Below are 24,240 nucleotides of genomic sequence, written 5' to 3'. Positions count from 1 at the left end.
TCACACATTTGTTGGCAGACAGCTGGCCTTTGTCATCCACAGCTGGTCACATCTCCACAAACCAGTCAGCAATTTTTGCAGACTAAATCTGATTTTGTGTACACACGGTGGTATCATCCAGTCATGAGGCAGCATGGTGGCTAAGTGGTTAAGATCTGTTGTCTCAGAGCAGCAGCGACCCAGGTTCAATTCCAGCCTTGGACGACTGTCTGTGTGGAGTTAGCACATTCTCCCTGTGTCTGCATGGGTTTCCTCCGGGTGCTCCGATTTCGTCCCGCATTCAAAAGATGTGCTGGTCAGGTGTGTTGGCTATTCCAAATTGCCCATAACGTTAGATGTATTAGTCAGAGGGAAATGGGACTGGGTGGGTTATTCCTCGGGGAGTCAGTGTGGACTTTTTGGACAGAAGGGCCTGTTTCCACAATGTAGGGAATCTAATCTAATCTAATCTAATCTAATCCTCACTGATTGAACAAAGCAACAGTGTAAATGCCACTTAGACTGAGTGTTGGCAACTTACTTTAGTGTGGTGCAATACGTTCCAAAATTTTCAAATTTAACATTGTTCTTTTCCTATTTCAGTCCACAATCAAAAACTACTTCCTATTTCTCAGCCTCCTGAGAAAAACTCAGTCCATATTAATGTACATTTCTCTCTGTTTAGACTGCGCGGTAATGATCTGGAAGATTCCAGAGTGAGAATTGTGTGTACAGCTCTGAAGAATCCAGACTGTGAAATAGAGAGACTGGAGTAAGTACCTGAGTGACAGACTATTTACAAAAACTGTATGTCTGACATTGTGTATTATCGTCATTATCAGGAATACTGCTAGCTGTAATATACATTATGGGTAACTGTATGAGTAGAGACAGTGATATCAGGTAGTGAAAATGGACATGGGGCAGAATGTAAAAAAAGAGAACATTGCATTTGTTGGTGGTTATAGGAACACGTGATATTCCAGAATAGACCACACTGTTTTTATATCTGCATCAAAAATACAGTTGCAGACGACTGTGAAGATTTTATCATGTTTCAGTAATTGGTTTCTATCCCTGAGATCTTGTTTTCTTGTGCTATCGTCTTCATCTTGCTTCATTAACGACGTAACCTGCTCCTCCAGTGCCCTCTCATCTATTCTTCACCCACTCCTGCTCACATATCCTAGAATAGTCCAGCATCCCTGGTGCATTTTTTAAAACAAAAGTAATTATGCATCCAGACAAACAGTATCAGTCCAGAACTGCCCTTCATGGAGCCTGACATTTATCACAGACATAGCTGAAATGGGGAAATTCGGCATCCTGCTCTACAGTTAGGTGACTGGAGGTCCTACTGAATCATGTTATCCTGAAGGGGGCCCTCCTCTTCTGCCAGAACTGACAGAGTAGGCCACAACACCAGCCCCTGCGAGCCTGGTCTAAGGATGCCACCTGGAACGAGGATGCCACCTGGAACAGTATGGTCTCGGCCACCTGGAAGAAAGCCCTGCACTGTAGGAGGAAGGACAATGATTTTCTCTGATCCATTACAGTAAATTACAGAATCTACTCTCTGTTACCTCATGCTCACTCTGTCTCTGCTGCTGCATGTACCTCACACCCGTCCTGGTACATACTGTTCCATCTTCCCTTACCCAATCCCCCCCCCCACATCCTTAACCCTGCATGGCCTCTGTGCTGCCTACTCAGAAGGCCGCACCACATTTTTCCCACCATCGCGAGCTGTAACAGCTGTATCACCCACTATCATTTCCCTTAATCTATCCCTTTTCCTCATTTCTGCAGAAAATTGCCCACAATAAGGCAGAAAGAGTCAAGGCAGATGGTGGGCTGCCCAATGTTCAGCTCCTTCTCCCTTATGAGGAGAGGATCCTGACTGACCACCCCAAGCGGCTGTCTGACAGTGTCCCAGCTCCTGGACTGGTATCAGAGGCTGCCCTGGATTCTCCTATGACTGTGTACAGTTGGCACACCGTTTCCTTGCTTTACTTCTGCTCTAAACAACAGGGCAGTCAGTAGTATTGTAAGCTTGGTATCTTTGCTTAAAGGGGGAAAGTGCTTAAAAGCAAGGCAAAGCAGAGATGCTGTGAGCATCTGGACAACACGCAATCACTGAGCCCAAGAAGTAATCTGGTCTGATCCATCAGCTTGGTTTCTGTCACTGAGCACAAAATGTCTTTACAGCAGCATTGTAATGCAGTGCTGACTTCGTCCATTGGAAGTGCACCCAGCTCCAGCTCCACAAAAACCGCATTAGGGAACTGAAGCTGGATGAGTTTTGGATCATTCGGGAGGTGAAGGGGGTTATTAAGAGAGGTTGGGAGGTAGTCACACCTCCGGTACAAGAAAAAGGCAGTTGGGTTACTGTCAGAAGACAGAAAGGGAACTGGCAAACAGTGTAGGGAACCCCTGTAGCCATTCCCTTCAATAACAAGTCGGATATTGTTGGGGAGGGTGACTTACTGGGGTAAGCCATGGGATACAGGTCTCTGGCACAGAGTCTGTCCCTGTTGCTCAGATGGGAAGGTGGACGACGAGTAGAGCATTAGTCATTGGGGACTCCATAGTTAGGGGGGACAGACAAGAGGTTCTGTGGGAATCAGAGAGACTCACGGTTGGTGGGTTGCCTCCCATGTGCCGGGGAGGGGGAGCATCCCCAAGTTGTGGTCTGCATAGGTAGGAAAAGGGATGGGCATTTAAGGCAGAAATTCATGGAGCGAGGGTGGAAGCTGAGAGCTAGAACAAAGAGTTGTTATCTCTGGTTTGTTGCCTGTGCCATGTGCCAGCAAGGCGAGGAATAGGGACAAAGAGGAGTTGAACACGGCTACAGGGATGGTGCAGGAGAGTGGTATTTTGGATACCTGGATAATTGGGGCTCATTCTGGGGTAGCTGGGACCTCTACAAACAGGATGGTCTACACCTGAACCAGAGGGATACCAATATCTTTTGTGGAAATTTGCTAATGCCCTTTGAGAGGGTTTAAGCTAATTCAGCCATGGGATGGGAACCTAAATTGTAGCTCCAGTGTCCAGGAGGTTGAGAGTAGTGTGGTCACAAATATGGTTTCAAGGTGGCAAGTTTGCACCGGCGATTTGCAGTGTATCTATTTCAACGCCAGGAGCCTCCGGAATAAGGTGGGTGAACTTGCAGTATGGCTTGGTACCTGGGGCTTCGATGTTGTGCCATTTCGGAGACATGGACAGAACAGAGACTGGAATGGCTGTTGCAGGTTCTGGGTTTAGATGTTTCAGTAAGAACAAAGAAGATGGTAAAAGATGGGGAGGTGAGGCATTGTTAGACAAGGACAGTCTTAGGGTTGTAGAAAGGATGTTTGAGGACTCATCTACTGAGGTGGTATGGGCTGAGGTTAGATACAGGAAAGGAGAGGTCACCTTGTTGGGAGTTTTCTATTGGCCTCCGAATAGTTCAAGATGTAGAGGAAAGGAAATCAAAGATGATTCTGGATAGGAGTGAGAATAACAGGGTAGTCATTATGGGATATTTAGTTTTCCAAATATTGGCAGGAAATACTATACCTTGAGTAGTTCACATGAGTCAGTTTTTGTCCAATGTGTGAAGGAGGGTTCCCTGACTCCATATGAAGATAGGCCAACAAGAGGTGAGGCTACATTGGATTTGGTACTGGGGAATGAACCTGGCCAGGTGTCAGACTTGGAGGTAGATGAACACTTTGGTGATAGTGACCACAATTAAGTTATGTTTACTTTAGCAATGGAAAGGGATAGGTAATACCACAAGAGTTTTAACAGGGAGGGAAAGGCAATTATGATGTGATTAGGCAAGATTTAAGACGCGTAGGATGGGGAAGGAAAGTGTGGGGAAAGGGAGAGTTGAAATGTGGAGCTTATTCAAGGGCCAGCTACTGCATGTCCTTGATAATTATGTACCTGTCAGGCAGGGAGGAAGTGGTCGAGTGAAGGAGCCATGATTTACTAAATAAGCTGAATCTGTTATCAAGAGGAGGAAGAAAGCTTATGTTAGAATGAGACGTGAAGGCTCAGTTAGGGCGCTTGACAGTTACAAGCTTACCAGGAAAGACCTAAAGAGAGAAGAAGAGCCAGGAGGAGATATGAGAAGTTGTTGGCAGATAGGATCAAGGAAACCCGTAAAGCTTTCTCTAGGTATATTTGGAATAGAAGAATGATGAGAGTAAGATTAGGGCCAATCAAGGACAGTAGTGGGAAGTTGTACATGGAGTCTGGGGTGATAGGAGAACTAAATTAATATTTTTTGTTGGTTTTCATACTGGAAAAAGACAATATTGTTGAGTAGAATACTGAGGTACAGGCTACGAGACTAGATGGGATTGAGGTTCACAAGGAGGTGTTAGCAATTCTGGAAAATATGAAAATAGATAAGTCCCCTGGGCCATATGGGATTTATCTTCGGATTCTCTGGGAAGCCAGGGAGGAGATTGTAGAGCCTTTGGCTTTGATCTTTGTCATCATTGTCTACAGTAATAGTGCCAGAAGACTGGAGGATAGCAAATGCTGTCCCCTTGTTCAAGAAGGGGAGTAGTGACAACCCTGGTAATTATAAACCAGTGAGCCTTACTTCACTTGTGGGTAAAGTGTTGGAAGATGCTATAAGAGGTAGAGTTTATAATCATCTAGAGAGGAATAAGTTGTTTAGGGATAGTCAACACGGTTTTGTGAAGGTTAGGTTGTGCCTTACGTACCTTATTGAGTTCGTTGCGATGGTGACCAACAAGGTGGATGAGGATAAAGCAATTAGTGTGATGTGTATGGATTTCAGTAAGGCATTTGAAAAGGTTCACCACGGTAGGCTATTGCACAAAATACAGAGGCATGGGATTGAGGGTAGTTTTGCGATTTGGATCAGAAATTACTAAGCTGAAAGAAGACAGAGGGTGGTAGTTGATGGGAATGGGGTAGTGAATTTGTGGTTGACACTGAGATCAGTGGAGTTGTGGACAGTGCGGAAGGATGTTGCAGGTTACAAGGAGACATAATGCTGGGCTGAGAGGTGGCAAATGAAGTTTAATGTGGAAAAGTGTCAGGTGATTCACTTTGGAAGGAGCAACAGGTATAAAGAGTACTGGGCGAATGGTAAGATTCTTGGTAGTGTAAATGAGCAGAGAGATCTCTGTGTCCATGTGCATAGATCTCTGAAAGCTGCCACCCAGGTTGATAGGGTTGTTAAGAAGTCATACGGTATGTTTGCTTTTATTGGGAGAGGGATTGAGTTTCGGAGCCATGAGGTCACATTTCAGCTGTACAAAACTTTGGTTCAGCCGCACTTGTAGTACTGCGTACAGTTCTGGTCACCATATTATGGAAGGATGTGGAAGCTTTGGAAAGGGTTCAGAGGCAATCTACTCAGATGTTGCCTGGTATGGAGGGAAGGTCTTGTGAGGAAAAGCTGAAGAACACATGAGGCTGTTTTCGTTAGAGAGAAGGCGGCTGAGAGGTGATTTAATTAAGACATATAAGATAATCAGAGGGTTAGATAGGGTGGACAGTGAGAGCCATTTTTCCTGGGATTGTGATGGCCAGCATTAGGGGAAGTAGCTTTAAATTAAGGGGTGATAGATGTAGGACAGATGTCAGAAGTAGTTCCTTTACTCAGAGTAGTAGAGGCGTGGAATGCTCTGCCTGCAACAGTAGTAGACTTGTCAACTTTACGAGCATTTAAATGATCATTGGATAAACATATGGATGAAAATGGAATAGTGTAGGATAGATAGGCTTCAGATTGGTTCCACAGTTTGGCGCACCATTGAGGGCCAAAGGGCCTACTGCCCTGCACTGTTCTATGATGATCTCTGGTGCACCACATTCTTGTGCAGTCCAGGCCATTAGAAAAGCTTTTGTACCTTAGCCTGAGTCTTCCGTACACCTAGATGACCTGCTACAAGTAGTTCATGTGTGACCCAGAACACTTCCTGTCTTTATGCTACTGGCAAAACAATCTGGTGTACTTCTGCCCATTTCTCCTCTGCACTAACCTGCCGTGGTCTCCATTTTCGTCTTTGGACTCTATCTTTAAGATGATAACCCTCAGGAGTATCCTCTGCCTCCTTTTCTGAGTATGCATCAACATGTTTATCTTTTATTGTCTCGTCTTTCTGTTGCAAGTCCCTTAGCCTTTCAGGACTACACACTTCTGTCTGACCCTCTGACTGTACAGGTTTTTCCTGCACCATTACAGTAAACAGGGGGTCCACTAACTGAACCTCAACTCCTTCATCTGTCTCTTTTGTTTTTGTCTTGTGCTGTGACTTTGATAGTGGGATCTGGTTACTACGAAGTCTGGGAAAATATCTGGGTTTTTTTAAACTCCTCAGTTCCCATGTCTTCTTTGGGCTTTTCTGCAACAAGGGGTGCTGCTCCTACCTTGGATGCTGCTAAATCATTCCCAAGAACTGAATTCCTGGAACTGACACTCTTGTCAATTACTCCTATGGATACTTCCCCAGTCTTGGGTTTGCACTGCAACCTGATCTTGCGTAGGGGAATACTGTATTTCTGTCCATCTATCCCACAAATTACACTCTCGGCTAACACGGCAGAAGGTGTGCAAATACGTTCATTGGGTTTTGAGAAGATTTGTCACTCAGGTTGAGGTTCTGGATGTAGGTTTGCTCACTGAGCTGGAAGGTTCATTTCCAGACATGTCATCACTCTACTGGGTAACCTCTTCAGTGAGCCTCCAGATGAAGCACAGGTGGTATAGACTGCTTTCTATTTTTGTTTAGGTTTCCTTGGGTTGGTGATATTATTTCTTGTGGTAACATCATTCCGTGTTCTTTTTCTCAGGAGGTGGTAAATGGGATCCAAGTCAATGTGTTTGTTGATAGCATTCTGGTTGGAATGCCATGCTCCAGGATTTCTCGTGTGTGTCTCTCTGTTTGGCTTGTCCTCGGATGGATGTGTTGTCCCAGCCAAAGAGTGTCCTTCCTCATCCATGTGTAAGGATACTAGCAAGAGGTGGGGGTGGGGGTTCATGTCTTTTTGTGGCTAGTTGATGTTCATGAATACTGGTGGCTAGTTTTCTACCTGTTTGTCCAATGTAGTGTTTGTTACAGTTCTTGCATGGTATTTTGTAAATGACATTAGTGTTAAGTGTCTGTATCTGGTCTCTCAAGTTCATTAGCTGTTGTTTTAGTGTGTTGATGAATTTGTGGGCTACCATGATACCAAGAGGCCTTTGATGTAGACAAGAGTGGCAAGGGTTTCTGGATGTGTTTTGTCTGCTTGTTGGGGTTTGTTGCTGAGAAATTAGTGGACTGTGTTCATTGGTACCCGTTCTTTTTGAACACTGTATAGGTGATTTTCCTCTGCTCTGCATAGTTCCTCTGTGCTGCAGTGTGTTGTTGAAATAACGTTTTAATACAGCTCCATTTATGGGTGTTGGGATGATTGCTTCTGTAATTCAGTATTTGGTCCATATGTGTTGTTTTCCTGTAGATGCTGGTTTGAAGCTCCCCATTGGCTTTTTGCTCTACTGTGATATCTAGGAATGGCAGTTTGTAGTTGTTTTCCTCTTCTTTAGTGAATGTTATGCCAGTAAGGGCATAATTGATGTTGTTGAAGGTTTCCTCGAATTTGTTTTGTTTAATGATGACAAAGGATTCATCCACATCGCGAACCCAAAGTTGGGGTTGCATGGTTGGCAGAGCTGTTTGTTTGAGTCTTTGCAATACTGTCTTTGCTAAGAACTCTGATATTGGAGATCCCATGGGTGTTCTGTTGGTTTGTCTGTAGGTTTTAATGTTGAAGATGAAGTGGGTGGTCTATTGTCCTTTCCGTGATGAAGTTGGTGGTGTTTGGTGCATGTGTCTTTGGTTCTTCTAATAGCATAATCAGTGTTCATTGGCCAGGTTGATGTTGATAGATGTGAACAGGGCTGTTACATCAAAGGAGACCATTATTTTACCCTTTTCTATCTTGGTGCCTTTGGTCTTCAGGAATTCTTGGATGGAGTGGCGTGAGTCATCTTCTCAGTGTTTAGTCTTTGGTGTAGCTCCTTGGCCAATACGTTCATGTCTTGCTTTTGGGGATTGATTAGATTCTGTATCTCTCAAAATGATAACTGCTTTCCCTTCTGTTTACCCACAGAGGCGCATTCTTTATCGAGATCCGGCACTAACTCCATAGCCAGTCCCTGCCGAGGCTGTGCAGTCTCCTGCAGCTCCTCGACTTTTCTTGGGTCTCCTTTACTACTTTCACTAATGCCACTGGCTTAACTCCTTTTACCACGTCTTTTCCCACAGTGCCTTTCTTCAACAGCCAGCACTGTGTCTTTACATGTCCCACCTTTTCCCAGTACCCTCCTTAAACCACCAGCACTGAAATGTTTTGTGTCCCACTCCATTACAGTGAAAACACCCAAGTCTTTTAACTCCTGTCCACACTCTTGGGGTTCTTTTTTCACCTGTGGTAAACTGTTACCAGTGTACTCTACTCTACTCTTTGTTTGGCATGGAGGATCTCCCTCTCTCCCAATATCTATCCCTCACAGGATTAAGTTCTTGCCGGAAGCTAAATTTTGCTGTATGTACCAATACTCATGTGCCACCTCTGCTGCTGTTCTCACTTCTTGAACTTTCTGTTCTTCCACATGAATTCTTATCATCCCTGGAAGTGAGTTTTTAAACTGCCTCAGCAGAAGAATCTCTCGTAGTGCCTCAGGTATTTTTAAGTCCCGCACCCATCTATCAAAATTACTATGTTTAAGTCTTTCAACTCAACTTGGTTCCTTCTTTATGTTTCTGAACCACTGTCTATATGCTTCTGAAACCAATTCATAAGTACTCAAAATAGCCTGTTTGATACCTTCATAATTGCTTGACTCCTCAGATGCCAGCGCTGCCTATACCTCACTGGTTCAGCCCACCGGCTTAGTCTGAACTAGCATTACTCACAAGTCCTCTGACCACTCCATCTGCCTAGCCAATTCTTCAAATGAAATAAAGACGGTTTCTACACCTTTCTGATCAAATTGTGGCAGTGTTTTAACATTTTTGTATATATCACTATCTTCTGTCTTCATCTCCATCCTGTTAACTTGACTTTCCTGACTAAGTCGTAAGTTCTGAGGTTCAAATTCTCTCTCCTTTTCTCTTTCATTTCTCGCTATCTCTCTCTCTCTCTCTCTTTGCTCAGCTAAGAGCCTTCTATCTCTTTATTTTTCCTCTCTGTCTTTGTTTATCTTCTAACTCATGGTGGCTCAGTGGTTAACACTGATGCCTCACAGCACCAGGGTCCCAGGTTCAATTCCAGCCACAGGCGACTGTCTGTGTGGAGTTTGCACATTCTCCCCGTCGGCGTGGTTTTCCTCCAGGTGCTCTGGTTTCCCCCCACAGTCCAAAGATGTGCAGGTTAGGGGAATTGGGGGTGGTAAATTGCCCATAGTGAGAAGTGCATTAGTCAGAGGGAAGTGGGTTTGGGTGGGTTTCTCTTCGGAGGGTCGGTATGGACTTGTTGGGCCGAAGGGCCTGTTTCCACACTAGTAATTGTAATTTAGGTTTTTTCTAACTCTACTGCATTTGTCTGTTTCTCTGACACACCTAAGTGCTTGACCAACTCCTTTACTATTTCAGCTTTACTTTTGTCTTGGTTAAACCCAATTCTAACCTCTTTGCTAATTTTAAAGGAATGATCTTTTTCTGTCCTTCTAAAGATTCTTGGCAAATTTGGGAATCATCTTCAGACCCCAGAACCTCTCTATCAATCTTAAGAGCCACTTTTAATTTAACCAACCACAAGTAATCAAAATTATATAAATTGTCTCACCTATTTTTTTTTAAAAGATCTAGGACACTAATCGGCAAGTGTTTAAATCTACTGGAATCTTTAATACCCCAAATAGAACATAGAAAATAGAACATAGAAAAATACAGTGCAGTACAGGCCCTTTGGCCCTCGATGTTGCGCCGATCCAAGCCCACCTAACCCACTATCCTCCATATGCCTATCCAATGCCTGTTTAAATGCCCATAAAGAGGGAGAGTCCACCACTGCTACTGGCAGGGCATTCCATGAACTCACGACTCACTGAGTAAAGAATCTACCCCTAACATCTGTCCTATACCTACCACCCCTTAATTTAAAGCTATGCCCCCTCGTAATAGCTGACTCCATACGTGGAAAAAGGTTCTCATGGTCAACCCTATCTAAACCCCTAATCATTTTGTACATCTCTGTCAAGTCACCCCTAAACCTTCTTTTCTCCAATGAAAACAGCCCCAAGTGCCTCAGCTTTTCCTCATACGATCTTCCTACCATACCAGGCCACATCCTGGTAAATCTCCTCTGCACCCGTTCCAGTGCCTCCACATCCTTCCTATAGTATGGCGACCAAAACTGCACACAATACTCCAGATGCGGCCGCACCAGAGTCTTATACAACTGCAACATGACCTCAGGACTCTGGAACTCAATTCCACTACCATTAAAACCCAATACGCCATATGCCTTTTTCACAGCACTATTTACCTGGGTGGGAACTTTCAAAGATCTTTGTACATGGACACCAAGATCCCTCTGCTCATCCACACTTCCAAGTATCCGACCATTAGCCCAGTACCCCATCTTCTTGTTACTCCTTCCAAAGTGAATGACTTCACACTTAGCTACATTGAACTCCATTTGCCACTTTTCTGCCCAGCTCTGCAACTTATCTATATCCCGCTGTAACCTGCCACATCCTTCTTCGCTGTCCACCACTCCCCCGACTTTCATATCATCCGCAAACTTGCTCACCCAGCCTTCAAGCCCCTCCTCCAGGTCATTTATAAAAATGACAAACAGCAATGGTCCCAAAACAGATCCTTGTGGAACACCGCTAGTAACTGCACTCCAAGATGAACCTTTACCATCAACGACTACTCTCTGTCTCCTTCCAGCCAGCCAATTCCTAATCCAAACCTCTAATGCACCCTCAATGCCATACCTCCGTAGTTTTTGCAGTAGCCTACCATGGGGTACCTTATCGAACGCCTTGCTAAAGTCCATATACACCACATCTACTGCTTTACCCTCGTCCACTTCCTTAGTCACCTTCTCAAAGAACTCAATAAGGTTTGTGAGGCACAACCTGCCCTTCACAAAACCATGCTGACTATCCTTGATCACATTATTCCTATCCAGATGTTCATAAATCCTATCCCTGACAGTTCTCTCTAAGACTTTTAAATTTGTTTAAATTTGTCCTAATCTCAGACTGGATCTGTCTAAACCTGTCAAAATCTCGGACTTGAGTTCCCAAACTGTTTCGACACAGCGGTATGCTTCTGCTAATTAAAGTGAACACCCAGAAAAGCTCACCTTGCCTCCTAATCTGCTAAAGTATGAGTGACAGAGAACTCCCAAATTCTACTATTTAAAAAAAAACAATTTATTCTTTAACTCCAAAAGTGAACTCTAAAAAATAACTGTCTACAACTCTAAGCCTCCTTTCCCTTAAATGCTTATCTGCTTCCCACTCTATAACATTATACTCTTCCCATAAAACCCTGTATTAAAATTCACTGGGACTGCTAGTCAGTCACATGACAGGTACCTGGAAGGTCCGTGCAAAACAGCTTTCACTCTCTCTTACTGCGCATGCGTTCAACTTCATAACAATACTGAGCACATACTGTGTTTTCCCAGTCTTTGCCACCACAAGTATATGCCCTTCCTTCTCAATGTGCCTGTCCTCCATGACTCGTCAGTGCCTTCTTGCTATTCCTTGCTTTTCCCAATCTTTTCTTTCCTCCTCTTCCATATCCCTTCTTAAAATCGACTGTTTGCACTTGCTCAAATTTGATTCTGCTGCTGTCATTTGTTACTTGGGGCCTTTTGAAGCTGCTTGCTTTGTGCCACATTTGCCCATCAGTTCCCTAACTGAACAGAGTCTGTTCCCTTCTGATTGTGCTTTAATCATTATGGCTCCAGCCTCTCGTGGTCCTCTGGCAGATTCTTCTAACTCCTTAATTACAGTCTCACGTTCTAGATGTACCTACCCACCCTCCCCCCAACTCCATGTTACCTTACAATCATGTAACTACCCAAGAGCACACTGACTGTCTGTTAGTACCTGATGGGTGTTGTAGCACATTGAAAACAAAATCAAAATGTAGGGTACAGGTCATTACACTCCGTGTCATTCCTTCTGTCCACCACACTTGAAGATGTGATGATTATTGTCTCTGTCTCTCTGGTAGCAGCAACACCAAATCACTCCACTCTCAAACAGAAACTATTTCTAATTCTTAATTCCTGGCATTAAGACTGCCAATCTGTCTTATTCATGAGTCTTAGGGAGCCTTCAAGAATATTCTAAGAATACTTCTTTGGATAGTAAAACACCAATCAACATTTCTATTTGATTCCAGGCACAAACATTACTTGAATGTTCCTTCTTTACATTTGAGTACTTGGGTTTCCCAAAAGAAACTTATTAATTTCTGTAACCATTTCATATTTCAAAATGTTTCTCATTTCAATTTCTTTTTAAATAAAATTGTTTTGAGGGATTCATCTGTTTTTCTTTCTATTCTCCATCCCAGGCTGCATTGTGAGAATGGAGAACAAGGGGAAGTGTCTTGCTTCAAACAGTAGTCAGTCCACCAATGAGGTCATAGCTTCCTTTTTAGCACCAACTAATCTTTGTCATGTTTTAAAATTCACCTTCCAATTTCTCTCCAGGCGGCAATTATTTCACCTGCCTGTGCGGTCTTAGTTTCCTAGGGAAAAACAATGACTGCAGATGCTGGAAACCAGAGTCTAGATTAGAATGGTGCTGGAAAAGCACAGCAGTTCAGGCAGCATCCGAAGAGCAGGAAAATCGATGTTTCTGACAAAAGCCCTTCATCAGGAATACAGGTGGAGAGATAAATGAGAGGAGGGTGGGGGTGGGGAGAAAGTAGCATAGAGTACAATAGGTGAGGAAATGACCTGGGAATTGCAGTGGGGGAGGGACTACCTGAGATTCTTGTAGAGAGAGGAGGAAAACGTCTTCAAGGCAGGTATCCTTGCAAGATTCCTAACCTATTTTGGCCTCACTCATCTGCTTGCAACTCCTGAAGGATCTGCCCTCTATCTTTGGATTTTTGTCTGTCCCACTCAGTTACCACTTACTTGGTTCCACCCTGACCTGGCCTATCCTGAATTTACATTACATTCTTTGGGTCTCGTCCCTAACTCTTTGGTGCAGCTTTCTACCATCACCACTGGTGGTAAATGAAAACATATTTGTCTCAATGCAGTGATGGTTCTGATGATGTGGCCTGAGATCCTCCTGACTCCACCAGAATCAACTCAGCAAATTGGTAGGAAACTCAGGTGACAGGTTCATGATCATTTTATTTTCATACATTCGCAAGGAGAGCTAGTCTTATTGCTGAGGTGTAAAACCAGCATTATAGATACTGACGAGCTTTGTTCTAATATTACAATCTTCCATATTACAGTTCTCATTTTCATCATCCATGTGTATTATGTAATTTCCTGCCCCCATTTACACAGTCACTGTCTATATTTTGCTTAAGGCATATGCTATCCTGCTGACAGTGCAACGTCTGCACACCATGCTTGTCTTTTTATCTCTGTGGTTACCATTTGCTTTGACTATTACTGACAATATGATTGAAAAGTAGCCCTTAACTAGCCATAACTCCTTTGGATGAGAAAGGATCAAAGAAAAAGTGACACAGGAAAGCACCCTTTTGTGCATAGACTACATTACTCATTAAATATGTTTACCATCAGGCTTCCTGCCTGTATTAGGGCAGCTTTGTTGCTGGAGGCAGTGCCTCTTCAGAAAAGCCATTATTGAACAGCGAAATATGATGGAGGATAAATGGAGCCTTCAGGGAAGTGGTGAATGCCTCATGCCAATTGATATTACCAGTCACTGTGGCACTGAATTTCCAGAGCTCAGTTTAATTCCAAAGATCTTGTGCAGATGTTTGTTGTAATTCTCAGTCTGTGGATCTTCGTGACATCAGTGTTTTCTTTAAGAGCACCGGCCAGTACAAGTGATTCGACACCAGTTCAGTCAGTTAGGCTGTAGGGCTCAGGGGCTTCATTAGATTACCACAGGTGCAGGGATGGAGGTGTTGCTGGCTGGACTAGCACTATTTGCCCTTGAGAAGGGGGTGATGAGCTTCTGCCTTGACCTTCTATATGTCCTGTAGGTAGATCCACAATGCTATTACAGAGGAAATTCCAGGATTTTGACCCAGTGACACTGTGCGAATGGTAATTTATTTCCAAATCCGGATGGTGAATGTCTTGGAGGGGAAATTGCAGGTAATAGGGGGTTCCCAAGTATCTGCTGCCCTTGTCCTTCTAGATGGAAGTGGTCATCGATGTGGAAGGTGCTGTCCACGTATCTTTTGCAAATTTCTGCCGTGAATCTTATCAGTAATATAAACTGATGCTATAAAGTGTTAGAGGTCACATGACATCAGGTTATAGTCCAACAGGCTTATTTGAAATCACAAGCTTTCAAAGCGCTGCTTCTTCGTCACTTCATCTGATGAAGGAGCAACATTCCAAAAGCTTGTGATTTCAAATAAGCCTGTTGGACTATAATCTTGTGTCGTGTGACTTCAGATCTTGTTGATGGGGGAGGGAGTACACATTTGTGCAGGTGTAAGTGTTGCTATATATAAAGAGTTGCGAATGGTGCTGAACATTGTGAAGTCATCGGCGAATGTCCCCATTTCTGACCTTGTGATGGAAGGGAGGTCATTGATGAAGCAGCTGAAGAGGGCTGGGCCAAGGGCACCTCTCTGAGGAACTCCTCCAGAGATAAGCTGGAGCTGAGATGACTGACCTTCAGTAACCTTCCTGTTTGCCAGATCGTACTGCTACTAGTGGAGATTCCCAATCATTCTAGCTGTGTTCAGGTTCCATGGTGCTCCATTCAGACAAATGCAATCTTAATGCTGAGGGCTGTCACTTTCAGTTCACCTCTGGAATTGGGCTGTTTTGTCCATGTTTGAGCCAAGACTGTAATGCGATCATGAGCTGAGTGGCCCTGGCAGAACCCAAACTGGATGTCACTGAGCGGGTTATTGCTGATCAGGGCTCGTACTAGTGATGTCATCAATAGTGCTATCACTAGTAGATTGGAGTGTAGATTGAAGTGATGAGGGTTTTTCCTGCTTTATACATACAAGATTATACTTGGGCAATTTTCCTTGAGCTGGGTTAGGTTCCAACATTGTAACTATATTGGAACAGATTGGCGAGGCATACAACAAGTTCTGGAGTACACCTATTGTCGGCATGCTGTAAGGGCCCATAGCTTTTGCTGTTTACTATTGACTGCATGCATGTGTCCATCCGACAGCTTTCACAGAGTCAGTAGGAATGATTTTCAGTCTCAAATTCAAACTCATCTGTGACCACCATCAACAAATCCTTCATGACTGTGCAAACCCCCACAATACCTACAAATTGTGGCAATTCTTGATGCTTGACTTTTTTCAGCATCTCTCTTTGCCATTAAGCCTTGGTACTGGATGACAGGAGTTGGTAGTTTAATAGAAATGTCACTGAACTAGCCCCAAGCATGTCCATCATTTACGAGGCTCCAGATGATGGATTGCTGCTAACGTGTCTGGATCAGTGTTGGTCCAACAACACTTACAGCTCAACCTCTTCCAGGGAACAAAGGAATCCACTCACTCCATCACCATAGCCCTCTGCTAGCTTTGTGAACTGGATGGAAGATGCATGCTGTAACTCATCAGCATTTTGTCCAGTTGGGACATTGATATCTCGTAAATCCTTTACTCCCTGGAAGATTAAATACAAATAGATGAAGGCAGCATGATCTGCAAGTTCCCTCCAACCTACACACCATCCTGGCGTGGACCCATATCACTGCTCCCTTGCTGTCACTGGAACAAAATTCGAGTACTTCCTTATGAACAGCATCGTGGATGTATATACACCAGATGGGCAGCAGCAAGTCAAGGTAGCTCACAAATACATACTCGAGGACAATTAGGACGGGCAACAAATGCCAGAGACGCTTAAAAGAATACGCAAAAGCAAGCTATACTCCTGCGAAGGGTACTTGAGCTACTTGTGGAACACATGCAGAGGAGTGATACACCCAGCAAAAGTCCTGTGTGCTGTGGTATGTGTAACTTGGAACCACAGTGGGGAGAAGTTTTTTCAGTGAGGAAAACCCTGAGTTCCTTCCCTTCTGAACAATTAGGAGTGAGAGTCCATGTTAACCAGAGACAACATAATTAGGAGCCCCAGGGATCACAGACAAGGCAATGTCAGATGTGTGCAAGTGAGGCTCGAGATTCTGTCGTGCAGGTGGATTTCAACTGAGGCTGACCCTTTCATCCATTAGATGTAGAAAAAGATTTTCTCCCTTTGTTAGCCCTAGTGCTGTTGTTTGAATGTCTTTACTATCTTGTGCACCCACGACAATATGAAATACAGTAACTAAAAATGTTTTGTCATTTGGCACTTTCTTTCTCATTCTCACTGTTTGCAGGAGCCAATGAACTCTTGAAGAAACGGTGGTGTGCAAAAGTGAAGGGAATTTTTGTCATGTGTTCTCTCAGAATTAATTTTAAAATGCCTATACAGCAAGGTGACATCTAATAAGACTGTAATCATGTGAAATCTAAAGGCTTCAAGGTCATCAAGAGTGGATTTACCCTCAGTTCTCATTTTATTCTCTCTGATCCCCAGACTGGGTCATAATGGCCTCACAGATTCTTGTGCCGAGGATCTTGCCTCTGCTCTCAGCACAAAGCAGTCGTTGACACATTTGGATCTGATGTCAAACTCCTTCACAGATGAATCCGCCCCCTTTCTCTTCCACCTCATACAGACCTGCAAGAGTCTCCGGGAGATTGTGTGAGTATTGATGTTAATTTTCAGTATAATGAACAGCATCGTGGATTCATTAAATATTAGGCTTAAAACTTAGATAGAATTGTGAAAATATGAACTCCAGTGAAATGAAGTGAGAGAGCGTCATATTTATAATATTAAATATACGCAGTATTTTAAACACCAATTCTGTGAATAACAAATTCGAAAAACAATACAACTAATTTAGAAGATTGATCTGAAGCTGCATTGACCATGAGGGAAGACAACTGATGTGTCATTGGAAATAATACACTGGTTCCTGACCAAAAATGGAAAGTGCTTTAGGTTGTGAAATTCGAAAGATGACTTTTTTGAGTCTAATTCTTCAAATGCATCTCGGTTCAGTAAAAAGAACCTGCTGTTTTTAAAAAAAGCTCAAAATCATCCCTTAACCATGACATAGGATCTTGCCCATGGGGGACAGTCTCTGATAAAATCTCAGTGTTAACAGGATTTTTTGACAGTCCCCTCCCATACATGAGCATCTGTGGAGTTTTGGGGTCTCCTAGAAACTCCCTTGAAAGATCACAAGAACTGCACCCACTGGCAATAAACATGCAGTGTGTTGAGTGCTGAACAAAGTGACAAACTCCCCTTCCTGACAAACCAAAAGATACTGATATTTCAACAATGTAATGACTGAATAAAATTTCTTCCTTGCATGAAATTTGCAGAATAGATTTTATAGCAGCAGTTAGTATAGTTTAATTATATTATTCTCCCTAAAATAGGATGAAGATTAAAATGGAGTTGATTATAACTCACTACTTTGTCATTTAATTCGTGGAAAATTGTGTCATTGTCATAAATTTCCAGACTTGGAAACATCTGAAATGAGAGAAGTTTTATTTAACTTGGCAGGACTAGTTACTGAGCTTCTGTAGATTAAATCTGATTATTATGGGCTGATACTGATGTGAACAGAAAAAGTTGAATTATTTTTACCATTCCCTTCTGTTTGTAACAAAAACGGTTTCAGTTTATTTTCCTTTTGGAATTGGGCCATGCTATCTCCCCCAAAAATCCATGTTTGTGAAGTTCAATTTTTAAGTAACTGCCAAAATCACACTGATGAAAACAAAAAGCTTGATTTAGAAACAGATGATAGGAGCATAAATGAGAACAGATGCATATGCAAGCACATACACCTGTAAACAGATACAAGAAAGCAGAAAGAGAAAAGGAGGAAACAAATTTAAAAATATGTATTACTTTAATCAATGCTGACATCTTATTTCTTTTAATATGTGTTTGAGTCCAGTAATTGGATGTCAAAGGAATGTTTGCAGTTACCTAATGGATTACAGTTGAAGATGCAGCAATAAAATTATTTTGTGGGTTATTAGTTTACTTTGCAGATGATATGAGGGATATCAGAACTAAAACTTTTGAGAAATTGATGTTGCTGTATAATTTTGCTAATTACAACTCTAACACTGTTATTGAACTCCCGTTATACACACAAACGTACAGACAAACACACATAGAATAAAAGAAATGGTGTTACGGATGGAGGGCGAAAAGAAACATGAAGATAAAGCAATAGCCACTCTCCATTGAGTTCACTAAGATGTTTTTACTTGCCAGGACTTGCTGTTCTTCGGTCACCTTTCTCTCACTGAAGGAGGCACAGAGTTTATGATTTGTGAAGCAGTCAGTTTCTGACTTATTAATTAAAAACAGCACCTTACAACAAATGGTAATGAGAAACAAACTGGCTTTCCTCAAGCTTCAAGCATTTCCTACTGCAGTGAGACACACCACCTCCTCTTCAAGAGATCTGAAGACTTCTGGCAGTGTCGTTCACATCCACAAGCTGTTCAGCTCCCCAGGAGCCAGTCACACATTTGTTGGCAGACAGGTGACCCTTGTCATCCACAGCTCGTCATCATTCCTCAAACCAATCAGCCACTTGCTGCAGGCTAAGTCTCATTGTGTAGGCACTCTGTGGTACCAGTCAGTCATCCTCACTGACAAAGCAGCAGTGTAAATGTAACTTACAATGTCACTGCTTTCTAGTGCTGCAATTGCTTCAAACTTTTCAGTTTTAACACCATCCTTTTTCTATTTCAATCTGTAATGATGCTGCGCCTTTAACAATGTATGTTGTCCTTGTTTTTTCAAAAGGGGTTGTATAATGCAGAGGTTCTGCTATGTTTTGGATTAAGCCACTTTGGTTTTGGTGAACAGATACTGCCTAAGGCAGCAGTCAGTGAAATGAGCTGTTAAACCACTTGTACAAATGAAAGGGGAGTGGTCAGTTCTGCCATTTCAGGGGTTTTAACCCTGGTTTGGTTTGGTTTTAGCAAGCAGACTGTTTGGAGCTGCTAGGGTAAAAGGCTCCCTGATTCAGCAGTTCCCACGTTGATTCCCTCTCTCTAACATCTTTCCTGTAAGAACCTGGGTTTGAATTGACCTTTTTTGCCCAAGGGTGTTTTTATGAGGATGTTGTAGAAAACCAGGACAGCTCTTTGTTAAGTTGTGGGGAATATCGTGTGTCCGAGTTTTCAAATAGCTGTTATTCTAAATTCTGTTTTCTTTTGCTTGTTTTATTCAGTAGTCTGTAAATAAATTCTGTTTTGTTTGAAAGTGAGTAGTTGGGCCAGCTGCATCGCTCTTGGAATATCCACTCTACATTGGCTTAAAACAACTCGCAAATTTATGGTCAGGCAACCTTCTTGAAATGTTTTAAGAGGATCTGGTCTGGTCCATAAATCCACAATCAAAAATACAGCAAAATTGCTTTTCTACTAATACAAAGCCAAAACTAGCTTCTGTTTTTCAGCCTACCAGTGTAAATGTAATCCATATTAATACATTTTTCCTGCTGTTTAGACTGAGTGAAAATAAATTGGGAGATTCTGGAGTGAGATTACTGTGTGCAGCTCTGAAGAATCCAGAGTGTAAAATTGAGAGGCTGGGGTAAGTACCAGAGAGAGACTGTTTACAATCACCGGATGTCTGACATTATTTATTATCATCATCATCAGGAATAGTGTTATATGTCATGTTATATTGTTGGTATCTATAATAGCATTAATGTCAAATAACAGTAACTAAAATGGATGTGGTGGGGTAGAATGCAAAGAAAGACAAAATTGCATTTGTTTGTGGTTTTTGGGACTCCTAACATTGAGATTTAATCCTGTAATGTATTGCATCTGCATCAAATTATAGTTGTAGACAAGGGAAAGATGAATTGAATATGGCCTTTCTGTCTATAAGAGCAAAATCTTGAATTTTTGATTCATGACCAACTGTGAAGAGAGTTAACAGGCTGAATCTTACTTTCTTTTGGCTCAGTGTCAATTTCGTTATGTTTTGTCTAAGGTTTCTGTCTCTGTGCTATCATCTCAATCTTGCCTCATTAACTACCATGTATATTTATATATAGGTTAATTTTGAAGACAGTTTTTTAAATCTGAAATTAGACTTGTACATGAAGTATTGTTTTCGAGGGATGAATATTTATCTACAAAATTAGATAAAATGGGAAATTTACCTTCCTGTCTGCCCCCGGTCCCTGGTTCTGGAACGTTCCCTGTAAATTGTATCTGACTTGTTGATCTTGCTTACTATTATTATAGTTCCCAAACAATTAATCATTCCAATCCGAATTTTATCCCTTCTATATTTCTTTCATCTGCACTTGCCTTCGCTCTAACTTGTTTAAATTTCCAAATCAATATCCTCAATTAAATTTCACTATAATAAATTAGTTCTTGTTCTCAAAGCATATTTGTTGCTTATGTCATGTCTTCTAATTGAGGCAATTCATGACTGCCATTCTGTCTTATTCATGAGCCTTCAGGAGCTTTCACAATTCAATAAAGTATTCTTAATACAGAAATCAAACGTTTTGAATTGATTCCAGATACTAATATCACTTCAATGTTCCTACTTAACACCTCACCATTTTGAGATTTCAAAAGCAACTTATTAATTTCTGTAGGCATTTCACATTTCACAATCTATCCAAATTCAAATAAATAATGGATGCTCTTTAATTTATTCCTATTTTTAAAAATATTGTTTTCATTGGAAGCAATTTGTGTTCACCTTTTGTTCTTTCTATTGTCTATCCCAATTTCATTCTGGGACTCCAGGCTGCATTCTGGGAATGGAGAACAAGGGGCAATGTCTTCCTTCAAACATACGCCCGCCCACCAATGACGGTTTAGTTTCCCTATCAGCATCAATTCACCTTTGGCTTTGTTGGAAAATACACTTTCCAATTTCTTTTTCAGGCAACCATCATTTCACTTGCCTATGCATCTTCGTTTCCTGACCTACCTTCTCCCTCTGACCTGAGTCTCACACCCACCTGCATGGTTCCATTCTCACCAGTCCAGTCCTGATACCTCATTGAGATTCTTTCGATCCTGTCCATATCTGCCTGGTGCAGCTCTCTGCCCTAATCACTGATGGTAAATGAATACATACTTGCCTCAGTACAGTGATAGTTCAGGAGGTGTGGCATGAGAACTTGCTGACTACATCAAAATCTTTTGTCTCAACTTGACATTGTCTGTTTCCAGAGGTTCATATCAATCATTTATTTTCATGCATGTGCAAGAAGAGATAATTTTATCACCTGAAAGATAAAACCAATTCCACAGGATTATAGGCATTTACAAGTCTCAAACAAATATTAACAGTATTACATATTGTAGTTCTCATGTTTCATCATCCATGTGTTTTATGTGATCAAATGTTTTCCCTCTGTTTACACAGACATTGTCTATATTTTGCCAAATCATGTGTTATCGTGTTTACAGTGCAGCTCCCAGACACCACACTTGACTTTGTACCTGTGTGGTTCCTATTTGCTTTGACGAGTGCTGACAATATGATTGACAATTTAACCATTAACTACTGCAAGCCCTTTAGGTGGGAAAGGAGCACAGAAAATTAGAGTAAGGAACACTGTGACCCTTTTTGTGCATAGACTGCATTACCTGCTAAACAGTTTTACCATCAGAGGCTTCCTGCTTGTGTTTGGGCAGCTTTGTTGCTGCAGTCAATGCCTCTCCAGAGAAGTCATTATCGAACAACGTGATAAGATGGAGGATAAACAGAGCCCTATGGGAAGTGGTGAATGCCTCATGACATTGATATTATCAGTCACTGTGGCACTGAATTTCTGTACCTCAGGTTAATTCTTCATGGATTAGTGTTTTCTTTAAGAATACCAGCCAATCCAAGAGCTTTGGCACCAGTTCAGTCATAAAGTCATCATCATAGAGATGTACAGAAGGGAAACAGATGCTTCGGTCCAACCTATCCATGCTGACCAGATATCCCAACCTAATCGAGGCCCACTTGCCAGCACCCAGCCCATATCCCTCCAAACCCTTCTTATTCATATTGCCATTCAGATGCCTTTTAAATGTTGCAATTGTACCAGCCTCCACCACTTCCTCTGGCAGTTCATTCCATACACGCACCACTCACTGCATGAAAAAGCTGCCACTGCCCTCTAGGTCTAGACTTCCCCACCTCAGGGGAAAGACCTTGTCTATTTATCCATGTCCTTCATGATTTTATAAACCTCTATAAGGTCGCCCCTCAGTCAGTTTGGCTGTATGGCTCAGGGGCTTCATTAGGTTACCACAGGTGCAGGGATGGAGGTGTTGCTGGCTGGACCAGCGCTAGTTGCCCTTGAGAAGGGGGTGATGAGCTTTTGCCTTGAAAAGCTGCAGTCCATGTGCTATAGATAGATCCACAATGCTGTTACAGAGAGAATTCCAGGATTTTGACCCAGTGACACTGTGCGAATGGTGATATATTTCCAAATTAGTGTGGTGCATGGTGTGGAGGGCAACTTGCAGGTGATGCTGTTCTCAAATATCCGCTGCCCTTGTCCTTCTCTATGGAAGTGGCCATATACGTGCACAGCACCTTCCACATCTCTTTTGGAAATTTCTGCTGTGTATCTTGTCCGTAATATAAACTGCTGCTATCAAGTGTTAGAGGTCACACAACATCAGGTTATAGTCCAATAGGTTTATTTGAAATCACAAGCTTTCAAAGCGCTGTTCCTTCGTCACATCACCTGATGAAGGAGCAGCATTCCAAAAGCTTGTGATTTCAAATAAACCTGTAATGTTGACAATATTTTGTCATTTGACTTTTGATCTTGTCCACTCTGGTCCAACACTGGCATCGCCACACCATGGCTGTACTGGGTTGGTGGGGAAGGGAGTGTACATTTGTGCATGTGGTGCCATTCAAGTGGGTTACTTTGCCCTGGATGGTGTTGACTTTCTTGTGTTGTTGGAGCTGCACCTATCCAGGCAAATCAGGAGTATTCCATCACACTGTTGATTTGTGTAGATGGTGGAAAGGCTTTGTGAAATCAGGCTTTGCGTGCGGTAGTATTCCTCGCGTGTGACCTGCTCTTGTAGCCTCTGTATTTACATGGTGAACCCTGTTGAAATTCTGGTCAATGGCAACCCTCCATAGTGTTGATAGAAGGTGACACAATTGAACACCCAGGGAAGTAGTTATTTAGTCTTTACTGGGGATAGACATTGCCTGGCATTTGTCTGGTGTGAATGTCATTTGTCACTTGTTAGCCCAATCCTGGATATTGTCCAGGTCTTGCTGCACTTGGACATCGATTGCTTCAGTATATAAGGAGGTGTGAATGATGCTGAACGCTGTGCAGTCATTGGTGACGGTCTTCACTTCTGATCCTATGACAGAAGAAAAGTCATTGACCCAACAATTCACAGCTGCTTCATAAATGAACATCCCGCTGAAGAATACTTGCAGATATGTTCTAAAGCTGTGATGACTGTCCTTTAGCAACCACAGCCATCTTCTTATGTGCCAGATATGACTTCAACCAGTGGAGACTCCCACTGCAGTTTTGTGCAGGCTCCAGGATGCCACATTCACTCAAATGCAGTCTTGAGGGCTGTCACTCTCTCCTCACTTCAGGAATTCAGCTCTTCTGTCCATGTTTGAACCAAGCATTTGCGAGGTCAGGAGCTGAGTGGCCCTGATAGAACTGAAACTGGGCGTCACTGAGCAGGCTGTTGCTGAGCAGATGCGAGTACGAGTGATGCCATCAATAACACTATCACTGTTGATAACACCTTCCATCACTAGACTGATGATTGAGAGTAGACATTGTACAAGACGTTGGTTTGGCTGCATTTAGAAACTGTGCACGTTCTGGTCACCGCGTTACTAAAAGGATGTGGACGCTTTGGAGAGGGTGCAGAGAAGGTTTACAAGGATGTTGCCTGGTATGGAAGGTGCTAGCTATGAAGAAAGGTTGAGTAGGTTAGGCTTATTTTCATTAGAACAAAGGAGATTGAGGGGGGACCTGATTGAGGTTTATAA

General features: G+C 42.5%; 1 protein-coding gene across 1 annotated transcript in view; it reads left to right on the top strand.

Moving 5' to 3' along the window:
• LOC140489154 (NACHT, LRR and PYD domains-containing protein 3-like) overlaps positions 1-24,240 on the top strand; it is a 72,827-nt gene that overhangs the window by 21,260 nt on the left and 27,327 nt on the right. Inside the window, exons 7-9 of the mRNA XM_072588379.1 lie at positions 665-751; positions 16,702-16,869; positions 19,723-19,809. Coding sequence (XP_072444480.1) covers positions 665-751; positions 16,702-16,869; positions 19,723-19,809 — 342 coding nt within the window. The remainder of the gene's footprint in view (positions 1-664; positions 752-16,701; positions 16,870-19,722; positions 19,810-24,240) is intronic.

The sequence above is a fragment of the Chiloscyllium punctatum genome, chromosome 18 (genome assembly GCF_047496795.1).
Source record: "Chiloscyllium punctatum isolate Juve2018m chromosome 18, sChiPun1.3, whole genome shotgun sequence".
In the NCBI taxonomy this organism is placed as follows: domain Eukaryota; kingdom Metazoa; phylum Chordata; class Chondrichthyes; order Orectolobiformes; family Hemiscylliidae; genus Chiloscyllium; species Chiloscyllium punctatum.
The sequence above is the reverse complement of the archived record's forward strand: the minus strand, read 5'-3'. Positions and strand labels throughout refer to the sequence as shown.